This window comes from Agelaius phoeniceus, chromosome 6, assembly GCF_051311805.1.
Source record: "Agelaius phoeniceus isolate bAgePho1 chromosome 6, bAgePho1.hap1, whole genome shotgun sequence".
NCBI classification, from domain to species: Eukaryota; Metazoa; Chordata; class Aves; order Passeriformes; family Icteridae; genus Agelaius; species Agelaius phoeniceus.
Genome location: NC_135270.1, coordinates 32,826,609 through 32,854,076, shown reverse-complemented (window position 1 = coordinate 32,854,076; position 27,468 = coordinate 32,826,609). Strand labels below are relative to the sequence as shown.

Here is a 27,468-nt window from a genome sequence, read left to right as displayed (position 1 = left end):
AAAGACCAAGGATCTACTCCTAACCTTTTGCAGAGAAAGTATGATAATCAAACCTGCTTCATAAACACCTCATAAGGAATTTGGATCTGTTTGCAAAAGAGCTGCTTAAAAGAAATTCCTGTCTGTAGGTTCCTTCAGTGCATAGCATAAAATCAGATTTAACCCAAGAATTTCCCATAGTTGGGATACTTACCATCATATTTTTCTGTTATACCATTAAAGAATAAAATGCAACAAAGTATAACATTAAACCATGACACCATTTTATTCCCCCATTCTATGCTCCCCCTGAAATTTTATAACGTAAATTTCAATACGTTGCATTATACAATGTGATCTGCCTAATGACACAGTTAATGTATCAATGGACTGGATTATCAGAATTCCCATGCTAGTAAATCTGTTTATTTTCCATTCTATTTGCTTTAATGATGATGAAGGAAATACTGAATGTTTTGTAATTGATGACCACTAATGATTTGGCATAGGAACCTGCATTAGAACACAGTGCAGCTATACTTAAGAATATATCATAACTGGTGAGAAAAGGAAGATGCTGGTAATTTTAACTAGGGATGACCCCCTGTGGTGGTTTGACAGGAAATGTGTTTTTTGGGATGCTGTGTTTTTGGCCAATGGATATTCAGGCTTTAATATTGGCATTTAACCTGGCCACTGGGACATGGACACGCCTCTGAGAACATGGGGTTAAAAGCAGAGCTCTCCCCTGGGAGGGTCCTTTTGGGTTTCCGGCAGGAAAGAGTTCGGGTCTCTCCCCCGGCCCAGCTGCTGGCTGGGCAGGGGGAGGGGAAAGCCATGTGGCCGAGAGAGGTAGGCCTGAGCCCCGGGGTGGAAGGGTGGAAGAGTGGAAGAGAGAAAGAGAGAGAGAGACACCGGGAGCCATCGGGTGCCCCCCCCCCGAGAGACAGAGAGAGAGAGAGAGAAAGAGCCGCTGCCTGAGACTGTGACCTTGAAGCTTGATAAACATGGGCCTGTGCCGGCAGCACGGCTGGGACGGAGAAGGGGGGGGGGGTTCAGCCGGCCGCTTGTAGGAGCTTTTAACCCCTTTTTGGAGAATGAGAACTTCACAGAACATTGACCTTTCCTAGAAGATAGAGTGGAAGATGAAAAAGGAAATGGGCCAGTGTGAGAGAGGTCTGGGCGAGTGAGAGGTAGTAGAAGAGTAGAGAAGAATCCTAGTGGGAAGAGATGATGGAGTGGCTTTTGCTGGACTCTTTTTGTATAGCCATGGACAGAACCATGTTCCTTGTGACACAGAGACTGCATTCTAGGGGGAGGCAATGGCCTCAGAGCCAAGAGGGTTCAGTGTTGATGCCCCTCGGCCCCAGGGGGTGAAAAAATATGGGGGGGACAGGTGTCCCAAAGGAGAGATTGTGGGGACAGGTGTCCCAAAGGAGAGACTGTGCCTTTTTTGGATCGGGACAGAGCATCCTTAAAAGACAACCCTAGAAGCAGCTCTGGTCCGTGTTCAGTGGTGAGAGCACTGGACATGAAAAGGAAGAAGTCACGACGGCAGATGTACTCCGGGCGGTGCCACGAGTGACACGGAAACACACGAGGCTTCAGCTGTGTTTCCAGGGGAAGCCCATGGCACAAGAAGGACTCCTCTCCTCTTGATGAACTGAGGATTGATTGTTTGAAGGGTGGTGCAGGACTGAGAGTTGGTGATTTGAGGATCAAATGTATTGTGTTGAAATTTGGTGGGGGGAGGAGGAAATGCATTTGTGAGGTTTTCATTTTCCCTGTGTATGTGTGTTCCTTTTTTCTTTGTAGTTGTAGTGTAGTTAATAAAGTTTTGTTTTCTTTTTTCCCTAAGTAGGAGCCTGCTTTGCTTATTCCTGGTCACATCTCACAGCAGAAACCAGGGAGAAGGTATTTTCATGGGGGCACTGGCATTGTGCCAGTGTCAAACCATGACACCCCCAAATTCAGTTATACTGCCATTTAAATTCCTGTTTTTATGATAAAAACACTCTATTGTAATATTTCACTTTACTTACCACAGCCAAGGGAAAGTGAGTTCTAATACGAAACTGTGTTATTTCTGATTTTGATAACTAGTTGATCAAGTTTACACTTTAAAAGAGCAGACATCAATACAGAGTGCTCAATACTAAACTTCAGAAAGTCTCACACATGCTTATTTTCCTGTTAAAATTACAGAAAATTGCCTCTACAGAAGTATGTTTCACTGGGAAAGAGTAAGCAGTTAAACACCACTGCCAATACTGCACTGCTGTGTTAGGAGGAAGAATTTAACAGAACAACAATAAGGAGAACTACAAAGAGGAAACAAATAAAACTGCTTTCAGACATCATTTATGAGTGCAGGTATAGATTTTAACAAAATTAATTTTAGCTGAGCTGGCAGTCAACTGAAAACAACTTCTAGAAAGAAAGGATTCAATTCTTAACATTTGATAGAAAGTGTATATTTGCACCACTTAAATATGTAAAATGCACTAGACAGGGAAATATATAATTACAAAACTATACCTTTAATGTTTCAATTTCTTCTTTGTGTTCCCTCTTTAAATGCAGAATGGCAGCTTGGTACTCTGTAGAAATAAAAAAAGTAGATTGCCTTAGAGTCAGAAAACAATGTGCCATCTTCAGCATAGAATATTTCATACAACACCACTGGGTCTAGAATGCAGGTGTAGGCTCTCAAATAAATGACCTTTTGTGGTGGTGATGGAAAAGAAAATCTGAACACAGTAATTAGCATTTTTTTCTAAGACCACATGACCAGATTTTCCATGGTGTTTCTGACAGAAGAGGACAAAGCAGAGGTCTTCCATGCTAAGAAGGGAAAATGGGGGAAAAAACATGACAGACTGAAATAACAAAAGGAAACTATAGTTTTGCCTTATTTTGCAAATAAATGTGGAACTGATAGGATATTATGACATGCACATGCATGCCTACACACACCCTCACCTGAATTCTAAAACAACATGCATCAAGTACAGTGATTTGAATCGACAAACATAAAATCACTATACACAGTCAAACTGGGTAAAATAGCAATCACAAATACAAATTAAGACCTTAGAAGGTACCAAGCAGTGAGAAACAAAGATTCTTTCTCTTAATTCTATCATATGAAGAATAATCACAGAGTTTAAGTACAGAATACTGTGAATGACATACAGGATAGCTCTGCCATTTAGCAAGAATACAATAAAATCCAAAGGCATGAAACTGAAAGCCAGAGAAATTTAAAGCAGCAGTGAAAAAAATGAGGAGGCCAGGCATTGATCATGCAGGTTTAGTGATGGCATAGATTTATGAAACCTCTAGGACCACTAATACTATGGTTCCCCTTAATCCATACCATGCCTGCATTTGGCCAGATGAAGAAACAGAAACCCCTTCAAAACACCGGTGTAAGGCTTTAAGAGACCTTAAGAGAGTCTTTGGTAAGACACTGGCCCAGAAGCTACAGACCTCCTAAACAAGTGACTGGAGCTTGTTGCTAGATGACCAAAGTCCCACTTCCATCTGCTTTCAAATCAAAATTTATTCAAAAGCGCGTTTCCAGTTTTCTGGCTTGGCTTCTGCCTCCTCAACTAAATCCTAACTTAAAAAAGGTTTGAAAATAGGCCAAAGAATTTAAATTTTATTGTCAATGGTCTCTAAGACTAAGGGTCTGCATGACCCATTCAACAGAAGAACTAACAAAATAGCATTACAGTATCAAAGTATGGACCAAAGTACCAGATAAATAAAACATTTCAGTGCTTATCTTCTCTTTATTTTTTTTTCCTTTTTCTCTTCAGAGCACATGAAGGAAAGAGGAAAGAAAAGGTAACTTTATCATCACCATGAATGCTACATGACATGGAAGCTTTTAATGTAAAGGTTTCATGTCATGTATACATGGATTTTTTCCAAACACAGGTGAAATTATAATCAAGCAGCTGAACTGATACATAAAATCAAAAGGAAAGGGGATCAATATTTTATATAGTGTAAAATAAAAACCTTGGTGATTCCAGCTAGCTATAGTATCTATCTAAACTTCTCCTTGCCCTCTAACAGGTCTCTACTTAAGAGCTTTCAGGCATAAGAGAATTGCCTGACTGCTCTGCTGGAATCACAACTGGTTAGGTCTACAAACTTTTAGATTTTCTGCTGTTAATTCCTTTGACTGGTTGATATTACCTATGGATACAGGCTCTGCATATCCATTCACCTAAACAGAATATAAAACAATTGCCTCAGGTCCCCAGAGAAAGTTGTGACCCTTCTGGCACCTCAGCTGCCTTAAGCACTCAGTGTGCAGGGCATGAACCTTATGAATGTCCTAACTTGAAGGTTAGCTCTTTAGTGTCACATGATAACTGAAGCAAATAACAGGCTTTGAAAATGCTCCTAACAATCAGTTCTTAGTTCAGCTAATAGAAGGATACAGATCTATCTTAACAAAAGATCTACTTTCTATGTGGAATTGCCCAATGATTAAAATTCTTTGAGATTTGGGTAAGAGAGTCATAATTCACCTATGATGACACAGACCTGCACTAGCACCAGAAGCAGACTTTTCACCTTGTCTACCCATTCCCAACCCTTTGTTGCTTATTTTTTTATCTTGGCACAAATGTTTACGCAATTAGAGAATGATGGAAGAACCCCTATGAATGAAATCTAACATAGCACAGGAATTTAATTTTTTTTAACAACAATTAAGTATATGTAATTGTTGGCACATGTTTTTCATTGCTTCTAGCTGAAAATTCTGAAACAAGTTCTAGAGATTGTTTTGTTTAAACTTTGTTCTAAAGCAGAAGACAGAGAGTAGCAATTCTTTTACCATTTTGTTATTCCTTAAAAATATGCTTAGAAAGTACTAAGCTATGAGAATTAATAATAAAAACTATTTTCTTAAAACACTGCTATTGCATAAAAGCAAGTGCATCATAAACTGATATACTGTAACAGATTTAATAGATTGTTTACAATGATATAAACTGACATTCAACAGCATAAGCTTCTAATTTTATTATTTTTAACTAGAAGAAACTATCTATTGGATAGAAGCTGACACCCAGCAAAGTACTTTAATTCTCAAGCAAATGTTTATTTTTCTGTACAAAATATTATAATGTAAATCACATCACAATTATATTGCCTTGCATAATATAAAGTAACTCATGACCATTCCTTTTCTATGTTTTGTGAGGTCACCTTAATTTAGTACACAGATAGTTAACATTTTAAGAAAACAACCTGTATACAGAGATGGCAATCAGAATCATTAAAACGTTGAAGAATTTGACTAGAAAAAATAATTTCATTCATGCAATTCCAAAAATCAGTTCCTTAACATACTGGAAACAGAATAATGAAGTTTAACTATGCAGTGGTGTTGGAATGCTGCTTAGGGTGGTAAAAATCAAAACAGCAAAGTAAACAATAACGACATTTTAACAGAAGGAACTATAGGAGAAACAAAATATAAGTCAGGCTTTATAAGCTACTTAATTCTTAAATTCCATTTAACTAAAAAAAATTAATGTAGACTACACATAAAATAAAATCCAGAAATACCAACGTATCACTGGATAATTTATCTAGGTTAAAAATTAACAATGCCAGAGTTGAAGAAATCTGATATGGCTCTGTAGCCAGCCTGATTCTCACATAACCACTGGAACTCATTTGGCCTTGTTAGCCAAGACACATGAACACCTGAGGGCAGGTCTCAGAGCTAGCCCAGACACAAGGCTGCAGCTGAACTGCACCTCCCACTTCCTGGTGCTGCCCTACCTTAGGGACCTTCCAGACTGACAGGGAGAAAAGCTTCTAATCACAAACCACAGAATGGCTGAGACTGGAAGGGACCTCTGGTCTGCAACCCCACCTCTCCCAGAGCTGGCTGCCTAGGACCATGTCCAAATAGCTTTTAAATTCTTCCAGGAATCTTGACCCTCCTCATCCTCTCTGGGCACCCTGTGCTAGTTTCTCAGTCACCTTCAGAGTGAGAAATCATTTCCTGATGTTTAGTCAGACCTTTCTGTGTTTCAATGTGTGCTCACACTGATCCTGATATCATGCACCACCCAGCTATCTCATTTTTACACCCTACATTATAGGTCCAAGCTGACCCTCGTGTCACAAGATGACTCTTTACCTAGTTTGTGCAATGTCAGGGGGGCTTGCATTTTCATAAAATCAAAGAATCATTAAGGTTGGAAAAGACCTCCAAGATCAAGTCCAACCTTTGAGCAAGTATCTCCATGACCATCAAACCATATCAAGAAGTGACACATCTACTTATTTTTTGAATACTTCCAGGGGTGGTGACCTGTTTCAGTGCTTAACCACACTTTCCTAATACCCAAACTGAACCTCGCCTGGTGCAACTTGAGGCCATTTCACCTTATCCTAGCACCAGTTGACTGGGAGAAGAAACCAACCCCTGGCTACTACCTTCTTGCAGGTAATGAGCAATAGGTCTCCCTTGAGCCTTCTTTTCCCCAGAACAAACAACCCAACCTCAGCTACACTGGCTGCTTCTCATAGGATTTACATGCCAGATCCTTCATCAGTTTTGCTGCCCTGGACATGCTCAAACACCTCAATGTCAATTTGCTGAAGCTTTAAATTCTTTTATTATGACACATAACAGAAGGCTGATTGTACAAATATCCTGTTGTACTTGCCCGGTCTCCAATGTGCCTGCAAGAAGACAGTGGCTGTAGAGCATAAATTTATCTTCCCCTTAAGCAGATATTACTCCTAAGGACTTTTAAGACAAATCAGATAAAAATCAGATTGCAAGTGCTAAATGCACCAATCCTAAAAAATTACCACATGCAAATTAGGATTTTGTTACTGAGAAAATAATTTTAAAAGTCACTCATTTACAAAGGGCAATCAAGCAAAAAAATAAACAATCCCATTGCACAGATTCCACTCCAAACAGCTTGGAGTCTCAGTTTTTATTTACTACTTCTAATTCACTATTTTTTCCTTTGTTTTCAGAGCATGCCATCCCAAGAAAAATGTAATAGATCATGTAAACTGTTGCCCACTTGGACATATTCTTGATTTTCTTTATTTTTGTAACCTGATGCTACCTGCAATCAATAATTATAACCCACTGAAGCTAAAGCAAACTTTCATAAAACTGATCATTTTTTCTAAGATAGTGAGATGAAGCAGAAACACATTAACAAGCCTTAAACAAATATTTGTTACATTTGCTGATAGCTAGCAACATACTATCATGTCATTGTAAAATGCTTCACTAAAACGTTTTTGAAGGTAATCTGAAAGTTGGCAAAGTACATAGGAAAATGTATAGAGACCTCAGTGATGACTAAAGATATATAGTGACATGAAAATGCAAAATTTCCTTTTTCTATGTTGTTGTTGGAAAAATAAATCAATTATTCATTGTAAAAAAAAAATAATCTATTTCCATTTACTTGCATGTTTTGCCATAGCCAGCAGATAACATTCTGATGAGAGAATGCTAAATTTGCATTCAGGTCTTCCCTACTTCTACTAACTTTGCATCAGCTGCAAATTCTCAAGTCTTACTTTTCCACTTCAATTCTATTCTTGTATTACAGTTTTTTGTCTTACTTTTTTCCTAATGAGTAGCTTGCTAAATGGTTTTTGATAGTAACATATATATTTCAAATTTCCTTGTTCAACTGCATGTTCTTATAAGGTGCTTGGGAAAAAATAAACCACAATTTTTGAAGTGATGAACTACATAATTATCATGATCCTGTTCTGCCAACCGTTGATACAGTCAATATTAGAAAGTATCATAACTTCCAGCCATGCTATATTTGGTTCTGCTTACATGCAACTGCAGGAAGAAGTAAATCTAATTAGTATTTTATCTGATTTTAAAAAAATTACTTTAGCATTGAAAATTGCACAGACAGAACCAGTGCAAACAGGATAACCTTCCTTCCCTAACTGTCATGCTTGCTATCAGTCTGCTTCATGATTTTAAAGTATGTTGTCAATATGGACCATATAAAGATAACACTAACTAAAACAATACCAGTCCATCTGGAAAATACATTATTTTCTTCATCATTAGGTACTACAACATTTGAAATACTCCAGTTAAAGCCTGGAATTAACATCTACACAAGTAATGGGCTGCAAGAAGGAAATAAAATTGTGTTTTAACTAGCTACCAAGTGCAAGGAGGAAGTAACTCTGTGTCCTGTAATTTTATGAAACATAGTATGTGAACAGATAAATAACTTTTGTTGAAGCACAATGGAAAAACTGAAGCTGCAACCCCAAACAGTTCAAAATGGTTGAATAAGGAAGATAGACACAATGTGAACAAAGAGCTTAAAGTGCTGTACAGCATCAGACATGGAATTTGTTATAGAATCACAAACATCTACTGTGTGAAACAACAGAGTATCATGCTCTGTGAAACAGTGGACAAATGCCTATACCCTTATAGACATCAACATCTGCTAGAGTGAAAACTGTACAAATACACAAGAAACATTAGGGGTATGGTACATAGGTATGGCACCAGAAGTTTTATTCAGGTTCTCTTGAATAGCAATTTTTAAATTAAAAAGTACCGGGAACCCAGAAAGCTGACAGATACCAAAACTCACATAGAGGGGAAAAAAGTAGTCCAATATGGGAAAGCTGCCATTGATGGACAGCTTATCCTGATTAAGTTATACAAAAAGCACAATCTTTTCAATAGTTATTGTACTTCATGAGTTTTAAATTTAAACACAAAAAACTTGAAACAAAGGAACATACATTCAATATATTGGGCGAATTTTTAAAGCAGTGCATTTTCTAAAATTTTGGCCCTGAAAGCTAATCTTGCAAATGAAATGTGTAACGCAGGACTGCTTGAATCTACCCTTAACAATCATAAAAGCCAAGTATCTAAACAAGTAGAATACTCTAGTATTCATAGGCTTTTGGTATCTGAATATGAACAAGTGCATCAATATTTATTGCCCCAACTGCTCAGCTTTATTATTTTTCCTGACCTTTTAGGATAAACATGCTCTCCAGGCAACATACCTGTAATTTCTGTGAGCCCATTTGGGACCATGGCTTCTACAGGGAAAGCTGAGTTACAATACTGAAGTGCTTTTGCCCACTTGCCTGGTTTCACAGCAGGCAGGAAATAACACAAGTGGCCTCCAACTTTGAGTACCTAAGAGTTTCTACAAAACTCTGCACCACCACCAGAGTCCTGTGAGGAAGAGCCCACTTTGAGTGAGATTTAGGAATGGCACTGCCCAGTTCAGTGCCAAGACTCCCCCAAATGACACACTGCTCTCTTGTTCTTCCTTTCCCTCTCACTTCCCACTGAAGCAGGATGGAGTCGAGATTAGGAGATGTCAAAAATGAAGATCACAGGTTGAGATATGAACAGTTTACTGGAAACAGCAAAGAGATAAGAACAGGAACAGTAATGGCAACAATATTAATAACAAAAGTATACAAGACTGAGGGTGATTCACATGTAAAAAATGCTCACCCTGGATCCTGAGACAATGAACAATGGAGCATGGCTTCCCCTCTCCTGCCATGCTTTTTTTGACTGGAAGCTGGAGTCCCTTTCTCCCCCCCGCCAACAATGATATAAGGTGGTATCAAATAACATTAGGGTCCTGGGTGAAACTAGGACATGAGGAAAATAGGAAATACTTGCAATTGAATTGTGAGGGAGGAAGGTGTCTCAGACCAGACCTCTCAAAAGTCCATTTAATGGCAGTCTATACAGACAATAGAACTTCCCTAACCTAAGATCACTAATGGCATGTGCAGGGAAATTCTAACAAGTTCCAGTACAAGTTGCTTTAATTAATGCAAAATTGCCTTAACACCATCTTATTTCCTACGAAGTATCCATGCAGCTGTGACAAACATGATTGGACTGTCATTATGAAACTTCAAAGGGAACAGGAGGGCTTCAAAGTACTTTGGATTTATTTCTTCTAATATGATATCTACTCACATCATCATCTAAATGGTGTTTCATGGTAGAATTAAGAAGTAGTTCTTCACTGACATAATGTAAGAAGAGTTTATCCTGGTCATAAGGTTTGTTTTTAAATCTTATAAGATAATCACACTGAATCCTCACCAACATCTAGTATTCCTAACTCAATTACAAAAAAGGATCAAGAAAAAAAAAGAAAAACAAAAATCTTAATCCCAACAAAATTTTAAGTCAGTAGATTGCTATTTTGTAATTCTATGAAAAGCATGACAACAGGAAATTACCCAATGAATAAGCATACACAGAAAAATATAAATGCTTTGAAACATGCCTTATTCAGTATTGCCAGTTACTTCAGCAAACAACTGCAAAAGTGATTCGGCCAGTTGAATGAGATATTGAGCTACCTGGGCTAGTGGGAAGTGTCTCTGGCCCTAACAGGGGAGTTGGAACTAGAGGATCTTTAGGGTCCCTTCCAACCCAATCATATTCTATGACTCTATTTTGATAATTCAAAAGAGCTGCTTAAAAGGAGCTTCTGAGTCATGAGCATTTGTTCAAAATGTCTTTCTTAAGCTTCACTTAAAATCCGCATTTAAGCATCCTTTTATAACTAGGAAATTAAAATTTATTTATGCTCAAAGAAATTCACAAAATTACCTATGTTTTAGGGATAGAAGATCGGATAAAATAATACTGCATGTTGTTTGAAAACATGATTCTAATCCTCCTTCCCTCAACCCCATTCTATCTACTCCTACCCATCCTGGTGGGTATAAAACTAAGTAAGAAAACAAAGACACAGCGGGGGTTATAAGTGAAATAAACTTCCAAATATCAGGTTAATATAGTTAATTCTTTTTCTTAAAGGACAATTAAATCTCCTTTTCCTTAAAAAGACAACCCTACTGATTAATTACTGGAAGGCAGCCCTGCCCATGGCAGGGGTGTTGGTACTAGATAATCTTTAAGATCTATTCCAATCCCTTAATATACTATGCATCTATGATTACTAATGACATTATCAGTTAGTATTTAATTAACTCTCATATGGTTGTCAATGGGATTTTACCGTATTTCTTTGTCAGCCTTACATGTGCTGTTGTTCTGAATAAGGATCAGGGTATGTCCAAATAGTTTTCCGTAACTCTAATGTTAAGATCTATGAGCATGGCAATTTTCACTACTGTCTTTGCTCCAAAGACTTTAGGGAAAAAAAAACAACAAAAACCCACTACCAAATTACAACATGTCTAATGTGAGAGCCTGGAAGGTCTAATGTGAGAACAAGAAGAAAGTAACCTAAATTCCACTCACTTTAGTGGGAGAGCAGCCATTGAAACTGAAGTTCCACAAGCTAGAATTCTGAAAACAGTTCCTGATGTCTTATAGAACTTCTGTAGTCTTAACAAGCTTTTAGTTCTTAACAGTGGTAGATATAGCAGACTCAGACTTTATCACTTCTATTCCATCAAGGAAAGATAAATATGACCTTTATGGTAACAAAAGAGACCAAAGAGTAGACAGAGACAGACAACATTATACTGTTCCACCCACCTGGTGGTCCCTCCTCGTAAAGCTTTAGGTGAGCTAGAGACAAAAGCATAAGTAAGACTGTATTTAAGCTTCACTCAGAGAACTTGTACTTTACACTCATTAGCTTCATATTCTAGCAGGTAGTCTTGCACACCCTCTGCTTTTCATTTCATTACTAAAAATATATAACTGAGCTGGTATTTGAAGCTCCCCCTTATGTTATTTTGTTTTGCAAAAAATTATGACCTGCTTGTTTACTGCCAAATTTCTGAAGTGTCGCTAAACACTAGCTCAGCCTATCAAATAAAACCAAAATTAAATAGCAAGTACTTAAATAAATTTCTACCATGTAAAAATATCCCATGGATGTTCCTTGGTTAACCATGGGTCACATGCAACACAATGAAAACAGAGCCACCTCTGTAGTACCCCCAGTACCAAAACCAGGCAACACAAACCAAATACACTTAGAAATATTTCTGTAAAGCTCTCAGCTTGATATATACACAGAGTATCATATTCTGATTTTATTCATTTCTCAAGACTTACAATTGGAAAAAACAATCATGCTCACTCATTATGGTATTTTCATGTTGTGTCTTAATGGAAGGAGACCAAAGCAGATCAGAAAGCTTAGACTTTTCTAAGAGATTAATTCCTTACAATCTGATTAGAAGACAGAAGTTTGGGGTGGGAACACTTTGAAGAATTCCTCATTCTGTTTTTCATTTCCAAAACATGCAATTAAAAAAGAAGATTTTAGACTGTGCAATAGCAGTGACTGATATTGCTGACATATGTGACAGACAAAATATGCCACCAGGTGGCAGATGGCAGAAATAAAACATAAAACAAAAAAATATTCTTCATGATTAGTAAAGTATGAGACATGCTTTACTGTTTTGCAAAGAAAATACACACTAAAGCATGTGTGCTTTTCCTAATGCAGAGAAAACTGATCATGAAATAAAATTTGGATGTTTTGGACAACCTACATAATCAAAATGTCTAATGTATGTTCAGTTTTATCATCACACAGAACTTTTCTGAACACAAAGCAACAACAATGTTTACAAACGTACTCAATACATGTTCATGCAAATCTTATAATACTGAGTGTGCTGCACTCTTCACCGACATTTCTAAAAGAAAAGATACAACCATTCACCGGTCAATCTGCTGACCTGAAAATTCAATCTACAACCCCAGAAATACTGGATAGGGTGGGTCACAATGTTTTAAAGGGAAATTTTCACTCTTCAAAACTGTTGCAAAAAGCAAATACACACATTCAAATATTATTCAGTATTATACTATTGTGTTCACAACTGTGCAATGCAAGAATTACCTTTTCTTCTTTGGCAATAAAAGAACTAACCTACTTAAATAATTTTAAATAAAATCTTACATGAAAACCTTTCCCACAGAAATCTCCATAACTCACATTTCAAGTAGATGGGTTACTCCTCAAACTTTACACAGCAATTTAGGAAACTTCTCTGCCATAATCTCAAAACTTCATGTAGAAAGCAGAAGCTTTGAAGTTAAATGAACTATATAGCCGCTTGTGGTCAGTACACTCATTTTTGTAAAAAGCCATACATATTAAACTTGGTGTGTGGAAACATGCAAAATAATGTTAACACAATTTAAAGGTAATTAGAGAACAAAAGCTAGAAAACTTGAGTGCAATCTACCTTTCTTGAGATGTACCACACCCTGCAGTATAAAGAAAATCATTAACTTATAATTGTACTGATTCATTAAATTTCAGAATAGTGAGGGTTTCTCAATGTTTTCTCCCTGCGTGGTAACCCTTGATCCCACTTTCAATAATCCCCTTTACTACAGCATATGTTTCCTCCTCTATTTCCCCATGTAGTTTTCATCTTTAACCACCGGGTGTCAGAAGGGAACCTACTCACCACAGCTACACTTTTTAAATTACTTTTTATTTATTTTTACAGATGTATTGATGCGACCTTCCAGGCTCTCCCAGGCTACAGTCATAAACCAGCAGCAAATTTTCAGGCTTTTGTTTCAATAAAAATACACACAAGAAACTTTCAAAATCTAAGTTGTTTCATCTTGGACTGGTTTTTATAAAGCATAGCTGCATTTAAGCATCCTTTTATAACTAGGAAATTAAAATTTATTTATGCTCAAAGAAATTCACAAAATTACCTATGTTTTAGGGATAGAAGATCAGATAAAATAATACTGCATGTTGTTTGAAAACATGATTCTAATCCTCCTTCCCTCAACCCCATTCTATCTACTCCTACCCATCCTCTCTGCTTTAGTTACAGTAAAATTGAACTGTTTTACAGACCCATAATTCCTTCCATGTAAGGATGCCGAATCCACAGACTGGGAAATGAGCAGATATCCTTCACTCGAGCTTAATTTTTGTTTTGGTTTTGGGTTTTTTGGTTTCATTTTTAAGATAAGGAAGAACCCTCCAAACCTAAAATTTCAAAAATTCTCAGCACTGTAAAGATTCCCATACAGTGAAAATATGGCAGACGTGAGAAAAGGAAATAAATGAAGAGGGACTTGTGGAAAATAAACAGCCCAAAACAAGCCAATAGTCCAGTATCCCAGTACTGTCCAGATATTTAAATAATACAAACACCAGAGTAAGCCTACCACAGGACATGAAGTATCTTAAGAATAGCCACTGAATTCCCCAAGAATAATAGAACTGAATCCACAAAAAACCAGTGCTGGAAAAACCAGCACCCCCTTGATGGTCTGTGATGGAAAGGAGGAAAATAGTTACTCCTCTTTCTGATTGCAAAGCAGTATAAAGCACTATTCAAAAGCAGTCACCTGAGTAACTTATCTGCCTGACCATTGCTCAGCTGTGAGGGGTTACAGTTACAGCTCATTTACCTGATAGCAGAGATGAATAGTTTCGCTTGTCATTTCACCCTCCCAGAAAGGCAACACTAGAGGTACTGCTGCTGGGGACATTCAACACGAATTCTTTCTCAATAAACATCCTACTTCATTTTTACAAAACCAATCTATTACAGGATCACATTCACCAATGCAATATGGTAAACAAGTAACTCTTTTAAGAGCACACATGAGGAACAGATTTATTACAGAGTATATGTCTGTGCCATAGCAGAGGGAGCAAACCTGGCAGGGCTGATATTGAATTTAACTGAAAAGAAATCCAAACATCAGTTCTAAATGCAGGTGCAAATTTTCAGATAGCATCACAACAAGCAAACAGTGAGACTGAAGAACAGGAAAGGGAATTCAGTAAAACTCAGAGGCATCTCTTTTACACAAACGGCTTCATATATTTCAAAATAGAACCATGGAAATAAAATACAAAGTCATTCTTCTTGTGTACACAATGGCTCTTTCACTGTGTTTCAATTATATAACAAGAATCATCTCGTAAAACCCTGTGACTTTTGGGTTTTGGCAAAATTGGATTGCTCAGGGGCATAGTACAGTCTATATCTCAAAATGAAAACTACAGTAAAAGAAATAATTCACACAATTTGCCTTCATTATATTCAGGCAACAGATTAATCTTCTCACTAGGAAAATATTAAACTTAGAAATCAGCTTTCTACTCCAAGTGGACCAAAGCTGTTCTGTATGTGAATCTCAAGCATGCTTGTATCCGTGGCTACACATGTATGTCTATCCAGACATAGCTCTGGATTCTGTAAAACCTGTCCTTGTTAGGCACCTGCTGCAAAACATGCACCCAGACTCAAAAACAACAGGTCTCCTAAAATTACTACATTTCTACAGAGAGTATGCATAACAAAAATAAAGCAACGATTTTTATTGAAAAACTGGAGCATAACTCTTCTTCTCTCTCACCTTGAAAAAATATAATACTCAGTGTATGGGAAGGCATGGACATTTTATCCCATGGCCTTAGCTACATTTACCATTCTGGAACTGTGTGGCTGGTCTGGGCTTTTTTTTTTAGATTTAAGTTTGAAAAGTCAATATTCTTTCCTATTCTGCATCTCTATCTGAGGCTAAGAGCCTATAAACAGAAAAGGAATTTAATTTGACTTGAAAAATAGGTCAGAATTCTTATCCTAATTTTACGGATGGATAAACTGTAACTTGGAAAGGTTCCCAAAACTTTCCTGAAGCCATTCCAGAAAGTAGTAAAAAAAGACTGAAAATTGTACACAAACATCTTAACAACAAATATTCATCATCCACAAGTGCCTATCTTTTTGTTCCTGTCTCAAGAGACACAGTATGAATGACTGTCAGCTGAGGTGGGGAGGGAAAAGTAAAGGGTATTTTTGTTGCTTGATTGTTTTGGAGCATGGTTTTGTTAGAATTTTCGAAGTAAATCTTAGCCCAATACCTTCTGAATTCATCAAATCATAACTTTAGCTATCATAAGTAAGGGGAAAAAATGTCATTGTTATTTTAAAATACCATATGGTTACCAAAATCTGGCTTGTAATAAAACTCTCAGTTTCTCAAAAACACACATGTGTATCTGTCTGATTATGAAACACTGAATTACATGCACCTGTCATGCTACACATTAATAATGCAGTAAAGTGTAGTAAAATAATTTACAAAAACTTTATGCACTCTGAGGTCACATCAAATTGATCAGTGAATCAATCACAAAAGCACTACCTTGAAGCAATGCAAAATATCCTGTTTGCTATACTACTGCTTGATCTAATTCCCTACAGTAAAATTTATAACACAATCCCAGAACACCACACTGAAATGAAATAAACCTAAATTACTAATTTTTGTTTTATTTTACTTAGGATGAAACCAACTGTTGGTAGCCACTGTTACAACTTTCTTCAGGACACCTAACATCAAGCATTGTCTTTCTTTCAAAGACAAACTGTTCAAGGCCACAAAGGAAGCTTATGTTAAAGGAAGATAAGAAATCATGCTCTTATCTCTCATCCTTTTGTTCCAACCCTTATACCCCTCTTTCTCTCACATAAACTGGTTATTCCCTGCATTTGGGGCATATGGCCCTACATCATGGCCATACAGTGATTTTCTTGCTGGGAACTAAGAGTACAGGGGATCAAGGATTTGATTTATTTGAGACATAGCATTAATCCTCTGCCACTATTTTGTATTTCATTCACCATTTAGGTATTTTTTTGTCTAATAAGTTATTTTTTGTCTAATAAGACGTTTATCAGGCACCTCCTGATTTTCTAATTTACCTTGAAATTGTGCTTACATCCTCACAGACTGTTCTAGAAATTGTGGCACCATGGAGACAGAATTACCTCACTGAAGATTTAAAGATGATGAACAGACAGACTGTGAGAAAATTAGGTTTTTAAATGTTTTAAATTTTAATTTAAAATAAAACACCAAATGAAAAAATAAAAAAACTCACTAAATTAATTGATTTTCCAAATGGCTTTTTAAACATTTTCTCCCACATCACATATACTTCTCTCTCTCATTACTTTTTACATTTCTGTTTTGCTAAGCAAAAGACTAAACTCTCTCTGTTGTATATAGGAGAACTAGTTTGATCCTGAAGATTGAAATGGTATTGTTAATAGGAATAACAGAATCTATATATCTATACCACCTTAATGTGGAGACTGTTCTTCAAACATAAGTAGTTTCAGGAGCTGCAGAACCCATGCCTGAACTCCTTTTCTGGAACATGTGTTTGCAAGTGCTGACCAAGCGGTACACAGTAGCTGAGATATTCATTATATGTGGATTCAATGTGATGCAATATCACAGATTAATTTCTTCAGTATAGACATGAATTTGTCTCCTCTATCTGGCTAGATATTTTCACCACACATAATGGCTGACTCATCTACCCTTCTGTCAGAGTTAATGCTTAAAAATGGGAGAAGTCTCTCCAAGAATTATGGAGGAAAAGCAAAAAAAAAAAAACTTAAAATGAAGGCAGACGAACAGAAATTTAGGACCAAAAATATATGCACAGGAATGTCTTTGATGGAAATTATTTCCATGGAATAACTATAAACTAAAGTACCCTTTTTCTAGTCTTCCAGGACATAAATGTAGTACAGACTTTCTGGACTTCAGCTATTTTAGACACACTTCAAAGAAGTTCCAGTTTCTCTAGAGAACCATGCAAGCAGCTTGTGCTAATTACAGAGAGCCAGTTGACAACACAGCCACTTGCTCTCTGGAAACACATGCATTAAAGAATTAGGAAAACATAAATTAAACCAAAATATTGCAACATCATCCATTCAATTCAAGGTTAACAACTCAAGATTTGGATACTGCAGGAGACAATATTATAACTGCACAAGCAGTTACCAAATGCATGAAAAAAACCCTGGTGCTCAGTTTTATCCATAACTTCTTTCACTTCTAGTACTCCTAACAGACCTAGTCAGCCTCACACACGTGTTCCTTGTTATGTCCATTTGCTTTTCAGTTCCTTTCCCACACATCAAGCCAGACTATGAGCCTCAGGAGGGAGTTAGCCACTCCTCCAAGCTGCTGTGAGTCATTGTGATGTCTGCTGCATAGGCCAAATTAAGCCTGAATTTCTTGCTTCCACTAGGCAACAAGAACAATGAGGAAAAACATGACAAGGAGGTGAGAAAAGATCAAAAAGACAGGAATACTCTCCCTCAATATCCCTACCTTCCTACCATAGTTGTCATAGTGCATGGTGATGAACAAAGTAAAACAAAGACACAGTGTAGAATTGCAAAATTCTGTATTCCTACTTTCAAGTTTTCAGTCTTAAATCCTATTTTATCATGACAAATGAAAAAAACCAAACATGCTGCCTCATAATATATGTATATATTTGTGTACCATGTTAGAAGTACAAAGATGAATGTTGACAAATTTATCTTTGGATAGGAACATATATTTTGTCTAAGCCTAAAATAGAGCTGTATTAAATGAATACTTACCTCATAATTCATTCTCTTATTATTGTTTTCATATACATTCCTATTGTTTTGGTAAATGAAACCCTTAAGCATAGAAATTAAAACACTAACAGAAATTATTGATTGAAAGTTAATAAAACAAACCACTTCAGCATTTTTATGATATGGATACAGGAATATCAGTAGAGGAAGACTGGAATCACAAACATCCCTGCCACACACAATTTTTGAACTCTGAGATCAAGAATTTTCATTTCATTGTAGTAGTCAGGACAAGACACTGAGGTAAGAAATAGGGTTTTTGGTTTAGATGATTCAATTTAAGTAATGCAGATGATTAAATTGCATTATAACTTATTTTTAAGAAGCTCACTTCTTAAAAGCGAGTCAAGAAACTTCTAATGTATCGGTGGCTAGAAGGGAATTTTGGATCCAAAGGGGCATGAGGGGAGATGCCAGCATACACATGCACTTTAAAGGTACCTACTACTATCAGAGAGAAGATGTGAATTTAGAAGTTTTGCTGTATTGCCACATTCATATTCATAAAAAAAACCATGAATCCCAGCAATAAGACCAGCATTGAATATGAACCCTATTCCCATAACTGTATCACCACAACTCATGAACAGCACCTTGCTCCACTTGTAGGAGACTCTATAATTTCATTTTTGTGCACAATGCTTTAGAACAGTGGCACAAGTCCTCAGATCAACCAATTAAGTGATCCATCATGTGCAACTTACAACTGCTTTCTGGGCATCCCTGAGTAGCTGAAAGAAACCAACCTGCCAATCTCTGCAGCACACCCAGAACTTCACTGCAGACTCAACATAGCCTTAACATGCAAACACAGTCTTTGCCTATTTCCTTTAAAAGCACTGCTTACATCTCATCCCAGCTGAATCACCAGCGGTTTGTTTTCATTCAAATCCCTCTGCCAGACGCTGCAGCAGCTAATGAACTGCAGAATCTGGTCTTTAAAAATTTGACTTAGCAAACAAACCATCAACATGTTGATGACACTACCACCCAAAATATCACAGTAACAAGAGTAACAATTTACATGGGCTCTAAGCCAGTCTGTCTTTCCTATTCAAATTTCAAGAAAGCATGACCTAATTCCTCTACAAGTAGTAGAATCTGGAGCTTTTGTTAATTCAGTTTTCTTTCTTTATTTAAGCATATGTTTCATCACAGATTATTAGAGTCATTAGAAGGAAAAATTTTTATTTGGGTAAAATTAAATATGGCAAGCATATAGCCTATAATAAAAATCTAAGAGTAACATCAACTTGCCAACAGCTGAATACCTGTCCTGGTCATCTAAGTAACAGACTCCCAAATTCAGACCAATCAGATGAACCATAAATTCAATTCTATCTATTTAATTTAATTCTATATATTAGAACCATGTTGTTTCTGTCAAGTTTTCTCAATCTTCCAAGAACTTTTACACTTCCATTATTATTCCCACATTACAATAAAGAAAGATTAATGCAGAGAAAACTGAAAAAAGAGGGAGAACAACTAAACAATAAGAAGTAGTAGACAGAACAAATAGGAGTACTGCTTCTCAAAAATGTCAGATGGATATCCCCTGGAATTAGAAAGAACCACACAGCATTACCCTGAACAATTTCTCACAGCAAAGTAGTATAAAAGTTTTTTTTTTACTTGCACTTAATACTTTCTAGGTAGTATTTTCTAAAATCTCCAGGTACCTGAAGAAGCGATGGCCTATTTCCTTTCACTTTAATATTTCAGAGTATTCCTCAGTTTATGGTTAATTTCTGAATATCAAGGACTTCCTGTTCTACATTCAAGAATATAAATTTGAACCAGAGTTCTGGTGGGTAAAATAATCACTTTCTCCCTTGTAAGAATGTTATGTAAATATCTAAATAACAAAAAAACCCAAGAAATATTTTTCTGTGAAAAGCTTATCTGATAATTAGCATTGCACTTTGGACATAACCTTTCATACACTTGCATAGGACAATATATGTGGCTACTACAGAAGTGGCCCAGCTGGATATGAGCACTCCTTTGTTCATACACATGCTGCAATAATGGTGTTGTCTTCATTCTGGACAGTACCTGAAGAAAATCTGCAGCCAGACCAGAGTTCAGCAGGGGGCTGCCCCCTGCACCCAGGCATCAGAAAAGGCAGTCACTCAACTACTATCACCAATCTGTCACTCATTTGAACAAAATACCACTGGAAATGGATAACCTAATTTACCAAGAAAACCCACTTCCTTCCTCAGGAATTTATACAGGCAATTTTGTACAATATTCAGCCATTCACATTCAAAAATCAGATGCAGAATTAACAAATAGCAGTAAACCACACATACAAAACATAGGGTCTGTTTCGCCAGATAAGAAAATACTGTGACTTATCACCATCTCTGTATAAAACAAGATTAAAAATGTCAGAACCTAATTTCTGCAAATGCTTCACTGCTTTGTTTTACCTGCTTCTGTGTACTTCAATCCTACTTTTACTTCTTCATGATTTGCTTTTGGTGGCGGCCAGACAGTCTGGAGTCTCCCTGGAGTCTTGTCATCTTGCTCTGAGGGACTCAGGTCAGGCTGTTAAAATTACACAAGAAAAAATTAAAATCTGCAGTATCAATTGATTCCAAACAGCAACTGCCATGCTCAGCTCTACACGTGTGCTCCAGAAAGATTATTTGTCTCATTCTACTGATTGAAACAGTGCTCAGTTGGTTGGAAGGGACACAAATAAATCAGTGTAGAAAATATTTTTGAGGAGGAAAGTAGCATAATGCATGTGAAATGCAGTGATTTGTTGAAACTGTTCACATGACTGTGGAGAGCTGTCTATCCTATTGTGAACCACAGAGATGGCCACGAATGCTAGGATTTTTTCCTGTTTCTTTCTTCCAGAGTTAAATATTCCATAGTGTGCTCCTCTTACAAGTAAACATTAGAGCAATTCACCTAAGACATCATTTGACAATATAATTTTCTGGAAGCAGAGCTAGTTTATGAAATTCCTGCCCCACCCCCTGCAGATTGCTCAGTCCACATACCAGGTAATACTGCCACATCAAAGTAATGCTGCAGCTGTTAATGGGACTGCACTGTCAACTGGAATGCTAAAATAACTCTTTAAAAGGGGAAGGGGTGGAGGGGGAATGACCCACTAAACAAGCACTCTTTTAGAGGGATTTTCTGGGTGTTTTTTTATATCTCCAATATTTCTGTAATCTGATTTTCAACATGTTACTACAAGTAATTGCATAGACACAACTGCAACAACAGTGCAACCCTGTAGGAAAATGGCCCCATAAATGGCCCACAGGAGCAAGGGCAAGGAAAGGCTAGACCCCTAGGCTCTGGCTTTGCCCTGGGAAAATACCCATTTGCACTAGAGCGGACATTAAGCAGACATCTATAAAAGCCACTCCTGCTGACTGCTGTGCCTCCTCCCTCACTGTGTGTGATGACAGCTTCCCAAATAGGTTTGCTGAGAGCCACAGGAACGCTGACGCCAGCACAGCCACTGGTGTAAGCAGGAAGGAGCAAGCCAGGGATGGGAAGGGCACACTCAGACTGCACTTGCTGTACATTCCATAGCCAATGAATACCTGTTTTCTCCTCCCCACAGGTAATTTACTACAAACTGGTATTATCAGTTCACCCAAGTGTTGACCAGGATTTTTACATGTTTTTTTTAATATTACGTAAGAATAAAAATTTGAAAGAGAGTATAACCAACACAGAAAACTAACTTATGTAGCTTCAGGTTTAAGGTCCAATCCTGAAAATAGAATCCTTCAAGCAATTCCCCCTTCAGCCAACAAGAATCTCCTAGGCTGATTACATCTCCCAAAGATGTGGCTGTAAGAACTTTGGGTTGGGGGAATGCCAACCCAAAGGTTACTCATTTAATTAAAGAGTTCAAATCATATTCAAAGCCATTTATGATTGTATGAAAACTTTGCATTGATTTTTTTTCATATAATAACTACATCTCCATATGCCTAAGAGCATTAACCTTGCAAACACTTATATTAATCAAAAACTTGAGTTGTCTAATTGAAATCACTAAGTTACACCCAGATAAGGTTAAATGCTTATCAATATTTGAAAAGCCAGATATGTGCATGTAAACAAGAAAAAAAACCTTCCTGTTCTATGTCTTGAGTTGAAAATCACCCATAACTTCTTGTAACAACTCTTATCATACAATTATTCCTACAGGTAAAATGAAATACTACTTATAAAAATAAAATACTCAGTGAAAGAAAACAGAGCAAGATTCAGAAACTATTAAATAATATTACAGTAAATATCTGCAGCATCAAAATGATTTAAAGCCATAATTAACATATGGAGAACTGTCATGTAGAGATCTTTTAATATCAGAAACTGATTGTTAAGTTCTCACTTCTAATTGAGAGGCTTTTACTGTTGCCATCAGATGTGGCCAAATTCTGCTTCAACTGTAGATGATCAAATATTATGACAAATTAGCCCCAAGATTTCCTTGGCTGGGAATCCAAAATTTGAGATTTCCAAAAGAGAAGCAATTCTGAAATTCTGACCTCAAGTCCCCACCAATAATACTTAAACAAGAATATTTAATCCTTCTACTTCCAGATCTTAGGAAAAAAAAAGTAATTCAACCTACAGATTTGTCTGATGGTCCATCCCCAGGTTTTGATTTTGACCTTTCAAATACAGCTTTCAAGGACTCTTTTTCATGTCTCATTTTGCGTTTCAGGGCTTCCAGCTCTGAAGGATCTGCAGTTGTTTCTTTCTTGGGAGGTCGCGTGAATAAGGCTTTAAAGGCATCCAGTGCAGATTCAGCAGGGCTTGATTTTATCTCCTCAGAGGGAAATCGTGGTTCTCTTTTGCTGGAGGCTTTGTTCTCTTGAGCTTCATCACTGTCCTCGGTCTCCCCAGATCCCTCAGCAGAGTCCTCAGTTCTATCTTCATTCTTGGAGACGTCTATGTTTAACAAATGCGAGAGTTGTTCTAGAAAAGTGGGATTTGCTTTAGGTTCAGATGATTTTTTTTTAATGGTCAAACCTGATGCAATATTGGATTTCTTAACAGGCTGTCGTAATTTAAGGAGAGCTAAATCATTCTCCCTTGGTTTAATTTCTGTAACAGTTTCCCCATCTTCTGTGGTTAGTCCCTTTTTCCTGACACGTAGTCCACTGAAGAAAGCAGGCAGCTGGAAAGTCTTTTCAGCCAGTGCTGTTTTTTGGAGTGATATATTATCAACGGAAGGTCTTTGCTCTTCATCTGAAAGTTCTTGAGGACATTCTCCTGTAGCAAGCAAATGAGTGAATTGCTCATCCATTAACATTTTGTCTTTTCCATTGGAGTCATACTGTAGAATACCATCCAGCTCTTTTGGGAGCTGGTTAGAGAATGGTGGGTGTAATTCAATGTCGTCTGTATCCACAGTGTCATCACTGTTGCTGTGCCCTTCTGATTCTGACTCTCCCTTATTTTGATTGCTGTTGTCCAAGGCCTCAGCAGACAAAGCAGCATTTTTTAGCCCATATTTGCTTGCATTGTTCTCATCGGTGTCTAGGTCCTTATTCTCCGTGTCCGATTCTGTGTCACTTGTTGTATGAACCAAAGTACCTTGTACAAGAATAACATCCTTGTCATCATTGTCAGATTCAGACAAAGAAGGCTGAACAAACCTCAAATGCTGAAGAAGTAATTCATTTTGGTCAGCTAACTCCAGCTCCAGGCCTGCCTGCCTGCCAGACATTGGGTCAGCCTGGCCACTGGTACTGTCCATGCTGTGCTGATTTTCTGAGTCCTCATTACATCCATTATCATTCCTCTCATGCCAGGTGTTAGTGTGAGTATTTATATTGCTGTGCAAAGGTTGAAATGCTTTAAGCACTGTTTCTTCTGTAGGAGCTGTAGATTCAAGCTTAGTTGTAAGTCCAAACAGTGTTTTCACAGAAAATGTAGTGAGTGGGTTAGGGTCGCTTTCTGCTGTGTTCTTCAGGTTTAAAAGCTGACTACAGTCAGGCGTCCCATTATGTTCTTCCATGTTGCGTGAAGTAGAGAATAGGTTCGCTCGCAGCAGTGCTGCTGACTGCTGAGCCAACACTTACTGTGCGCATTCAGGCTGCCGGCGCTGCAACAGGCGGCCCGGCCCGGCCCGGCCCGCGCAGGCCGCCGGCCTCCCGCGCTCCCGGCCGGGCCGCCCCGCCGCTCCTTCCGCCGTCGGGGCTCCGGCTCCGCCAAGGGAGCAGCACAACGACCCGCCGTAAAAAAACAGTTCTCGGCGGCGTCCGGAGCTTGTTCCCTCGCGCAAGAGGGGTTTGTCCCAGCACTAACCTCGGCTGGAGCCCGACCGATGGTCCCCCGGTGCTCCGCACCCCGACGGGCTGCGCGCCCCCGGCAGCTACAGCAGCCGTCCCGCCGGGCCGAGCGCGCCGCGGCTGCTCCCTACTTCCTTGTCCCGGTGCGCCAGCGCTGGGTGGTTTTCAACAGAAAATTCCTGACGGATTCCTTTGCATAGTCTTTCCACTAGGATAAAGAACTTCTTTTGTAAATCCATAATCACCAAAAAACGTCAAATGGAAACCGGAGCAAACGACTCTGAAGCTCCCTGTGCCCCCTCCTGAAGCCCTTGGAGAGCCCCCAGTGCCCGGCCGGGCAGAGCCAACTCGGGTGAGCGCCCTTGAAGCAGAGGAAAGCAGGAAAAAAAGAGACTCTCTTCCGATTTGCTGGAGGTTTCATCTGGAATGCAGATTTCAGCCTCCAGGGCCATGAACAAAAACCAACGAGACTGGTTTCATATTACCACTGTCCTTGCCCTGCACAGCTGCTGCTGAGAGGTGCACGCAGGTACTTATCAGAGGCTGCGGCCGCGCCCAGGGACCGGGAGCGCCGGGCGGCGGGAGAGCGGCCAGCGCCCGGGAGGGCCAAATTAACTGTTTAGGAATCGGACCGCCTTGTCCATTACGGCACCAGCCTTGGATGGGTCCGAACCAGAACAATCTCTGCTGACATATTCTGTGATGATTTTCACTGCCTTTCCCGCTGTATGTGTGAGATTTGTTTAGTTGAAACGAACAAGAACACTTGAAATGTACGAAACTGTCTAACTCAACGTTGACTGAAACTACCAGGGATACTATGGTTTTTTTAATCAATACAGATGGAGAAAGTATATACAAAATACTCCGAAGCACTGCTGATATTCAGAAAGTCAGTAACATTTGGAGCAGGTTTCCATCACAAGTCTCCACTTTTGCTACTTTTTTTTTATTTACCCAAGTTAAAGGGTAGTTCTACAGTCATACATTTAGCTGTGATGAGTAATCTTAAGCAAGCAACATGGGAAAAGCTGTCCTTCGCAGGGAAATCAGCTACAGATCACACTGCTGTATGTGATTACCAAAAAACTTTTACTAAAAAGCTGAATATCGCAGCCAACAAGCAACAACAAAGTATCCCAACACATTTAGCTTTTGGTTTAATGTTTAAGAATGTAGACTGTACAAAAAACATTTGTCAACAGCAAAAGCAAAAGCCATTGGTATCTCCTGCAGGAACAAGGTTTCCTGAAAATCAGATTGTAATATTAAGGGCTTGGATGAAGCTTATAGACACCTTTTCAATTAGAGGGTTGCATGCATACCTATAGACAAAGGGCATTAAAATCATTCCCATCTTTATCTGTGATTTCACAAGGAGCAATGTCTTCTGCCCTGTTGCCTGGCATTTCCTTAGCAAGCTCTGGACTTGCTTCTCCGCTATGCTTAATCATCAGGTGCCAAGGTCAGAAACAACTGACAGGCTCCCCTGGTTTCTAGGCTCAATATCACAAAATGAAGCTCTACGTAAGAAAGAGACAGAGTCCTTACCACCCCCTATGGCAACCTATTCTTAAAATTCCAGGTGGATGGAAGCTACCACAACACTGGTGACTTTCCCCAAGACAAAATTTCTTCAAGGCAAATCTAAAGCAATTCTTTATTCCTTTTTATGGCAAAATAAATGGGGCAAAGTGACAATACTGGGCCAAAATTTTCTACATTTAAATGCACATCTGTTTTTATGTTCAAATACATGATTAATTGTTCATTGTTCTGATAAATTGTATGGTTATGTCTTGCTTATTATTTATGTGCCTACTTATTTGGGGTCATGATACCTTTTAAACTAAACATACTGATTCAGATTATGCCAAAATATTTATTCATCTGTTTATATTAACAATCGCCCATACTTAGAATAAAACTTCCCTATAATAAAAAAGGGTCACCAAGCTGTAACGATCCTATGAGTAGAAGGTTGATGATTACAGCCACTATTTAACAATTTAAGGTTTTAATGAACTTATGAAAAGTTTTGTTTAAAAGTGGACTTAAAACAGGAATCTCATACTTTATGTCTAAACAGCATCCCAGCAAAATATAGCAGACCAGGATCAAATTAGAAGTGAAAAGAATGGTGCTTTTAGTGTAAAGCTTAAGTAACACAAATATTGAGGCACTAGAAATCCCAGAGTTGAACAGTGAATAATTAAAATTCCTGAAGCTGAAATATACTCTATATAAACAGAGGTAATCCCACAAATCTGCAGAAAATACTGCTTTATGTGCACCTCTTTTTGTAGTAAACTCTAGGAAGTGTGGAGAAACTTTCAAGCTTTTTGAGCTCCAGGATTAACAAGGAAACTCATCTCCACATATATGCCTGGAGAAATACTCAAAACCTGAAAGTCATTGTGATGAATGAGTCAGCCAGTCTCTGAAATTCACCACACAGTCCATAAACTCCCAGCCTAAAATATGGCTTTTGTAGAGACCTTCTTCCTGCATTTTGATGATCAGCCCAGTGGAGAGCCTTTTGAGGGACTGAATAGCTGACAATGAAATACATTTTGGTTACCTACTCAAGAGTGTTTCTGGGTAAAATACATACATCAGTATGTGGCCTTACAAATTTTGATATAAAAAAGAGGTAATCATTGGGATGTAAAATGAGATGGAGTTAGTTTGTTGGTAGAAGTGTTTTAATGCTGGGTGGATC

At 38.1% G+C, this 27,468-nt stretch overlaps 1 protein-coding gene across 6 annotated transcripts in view; it reads right to left on the bottom strand.

Annotated features, from left to right (window-relative positions):
• The window catches only part of FMN1 (formin 1), a 176,620-nt gene that overhangs the window by 106,796 nt on the left and 42,356 nt on the right, over window positions 1-27,468 (bottom strand). For 3 of the 6 annotated variants that reach the window (XM_077180357.1, XM_077180356.1, XM_077180358.1), the window contains exons 4-6: window positions 20,895-21,012; window positions 11,546-11,578; window positions 2,518-2,579 (exon numbers count right to left, since the gene is read on the bottom strand). In XM_077180357.1, the coding sequence (XP_077036472.1) occupies window positions 2,518-2,579; window positions 11,546-11,578; window positions 20,895-21,012 (213 nt within the window). Of the gene's footprint in view, window positions 1-2,517; window positions 2,580-11,545; window positions 11,579-20,894; window positions 21,013-23,080; window positions 24,486-27,468 lie in introns of those variants that run through there. The other 3 variants (XM_077180360.1, XM_077180361.1, XM_077180359.1) reach the window with 3 other exon arrangements.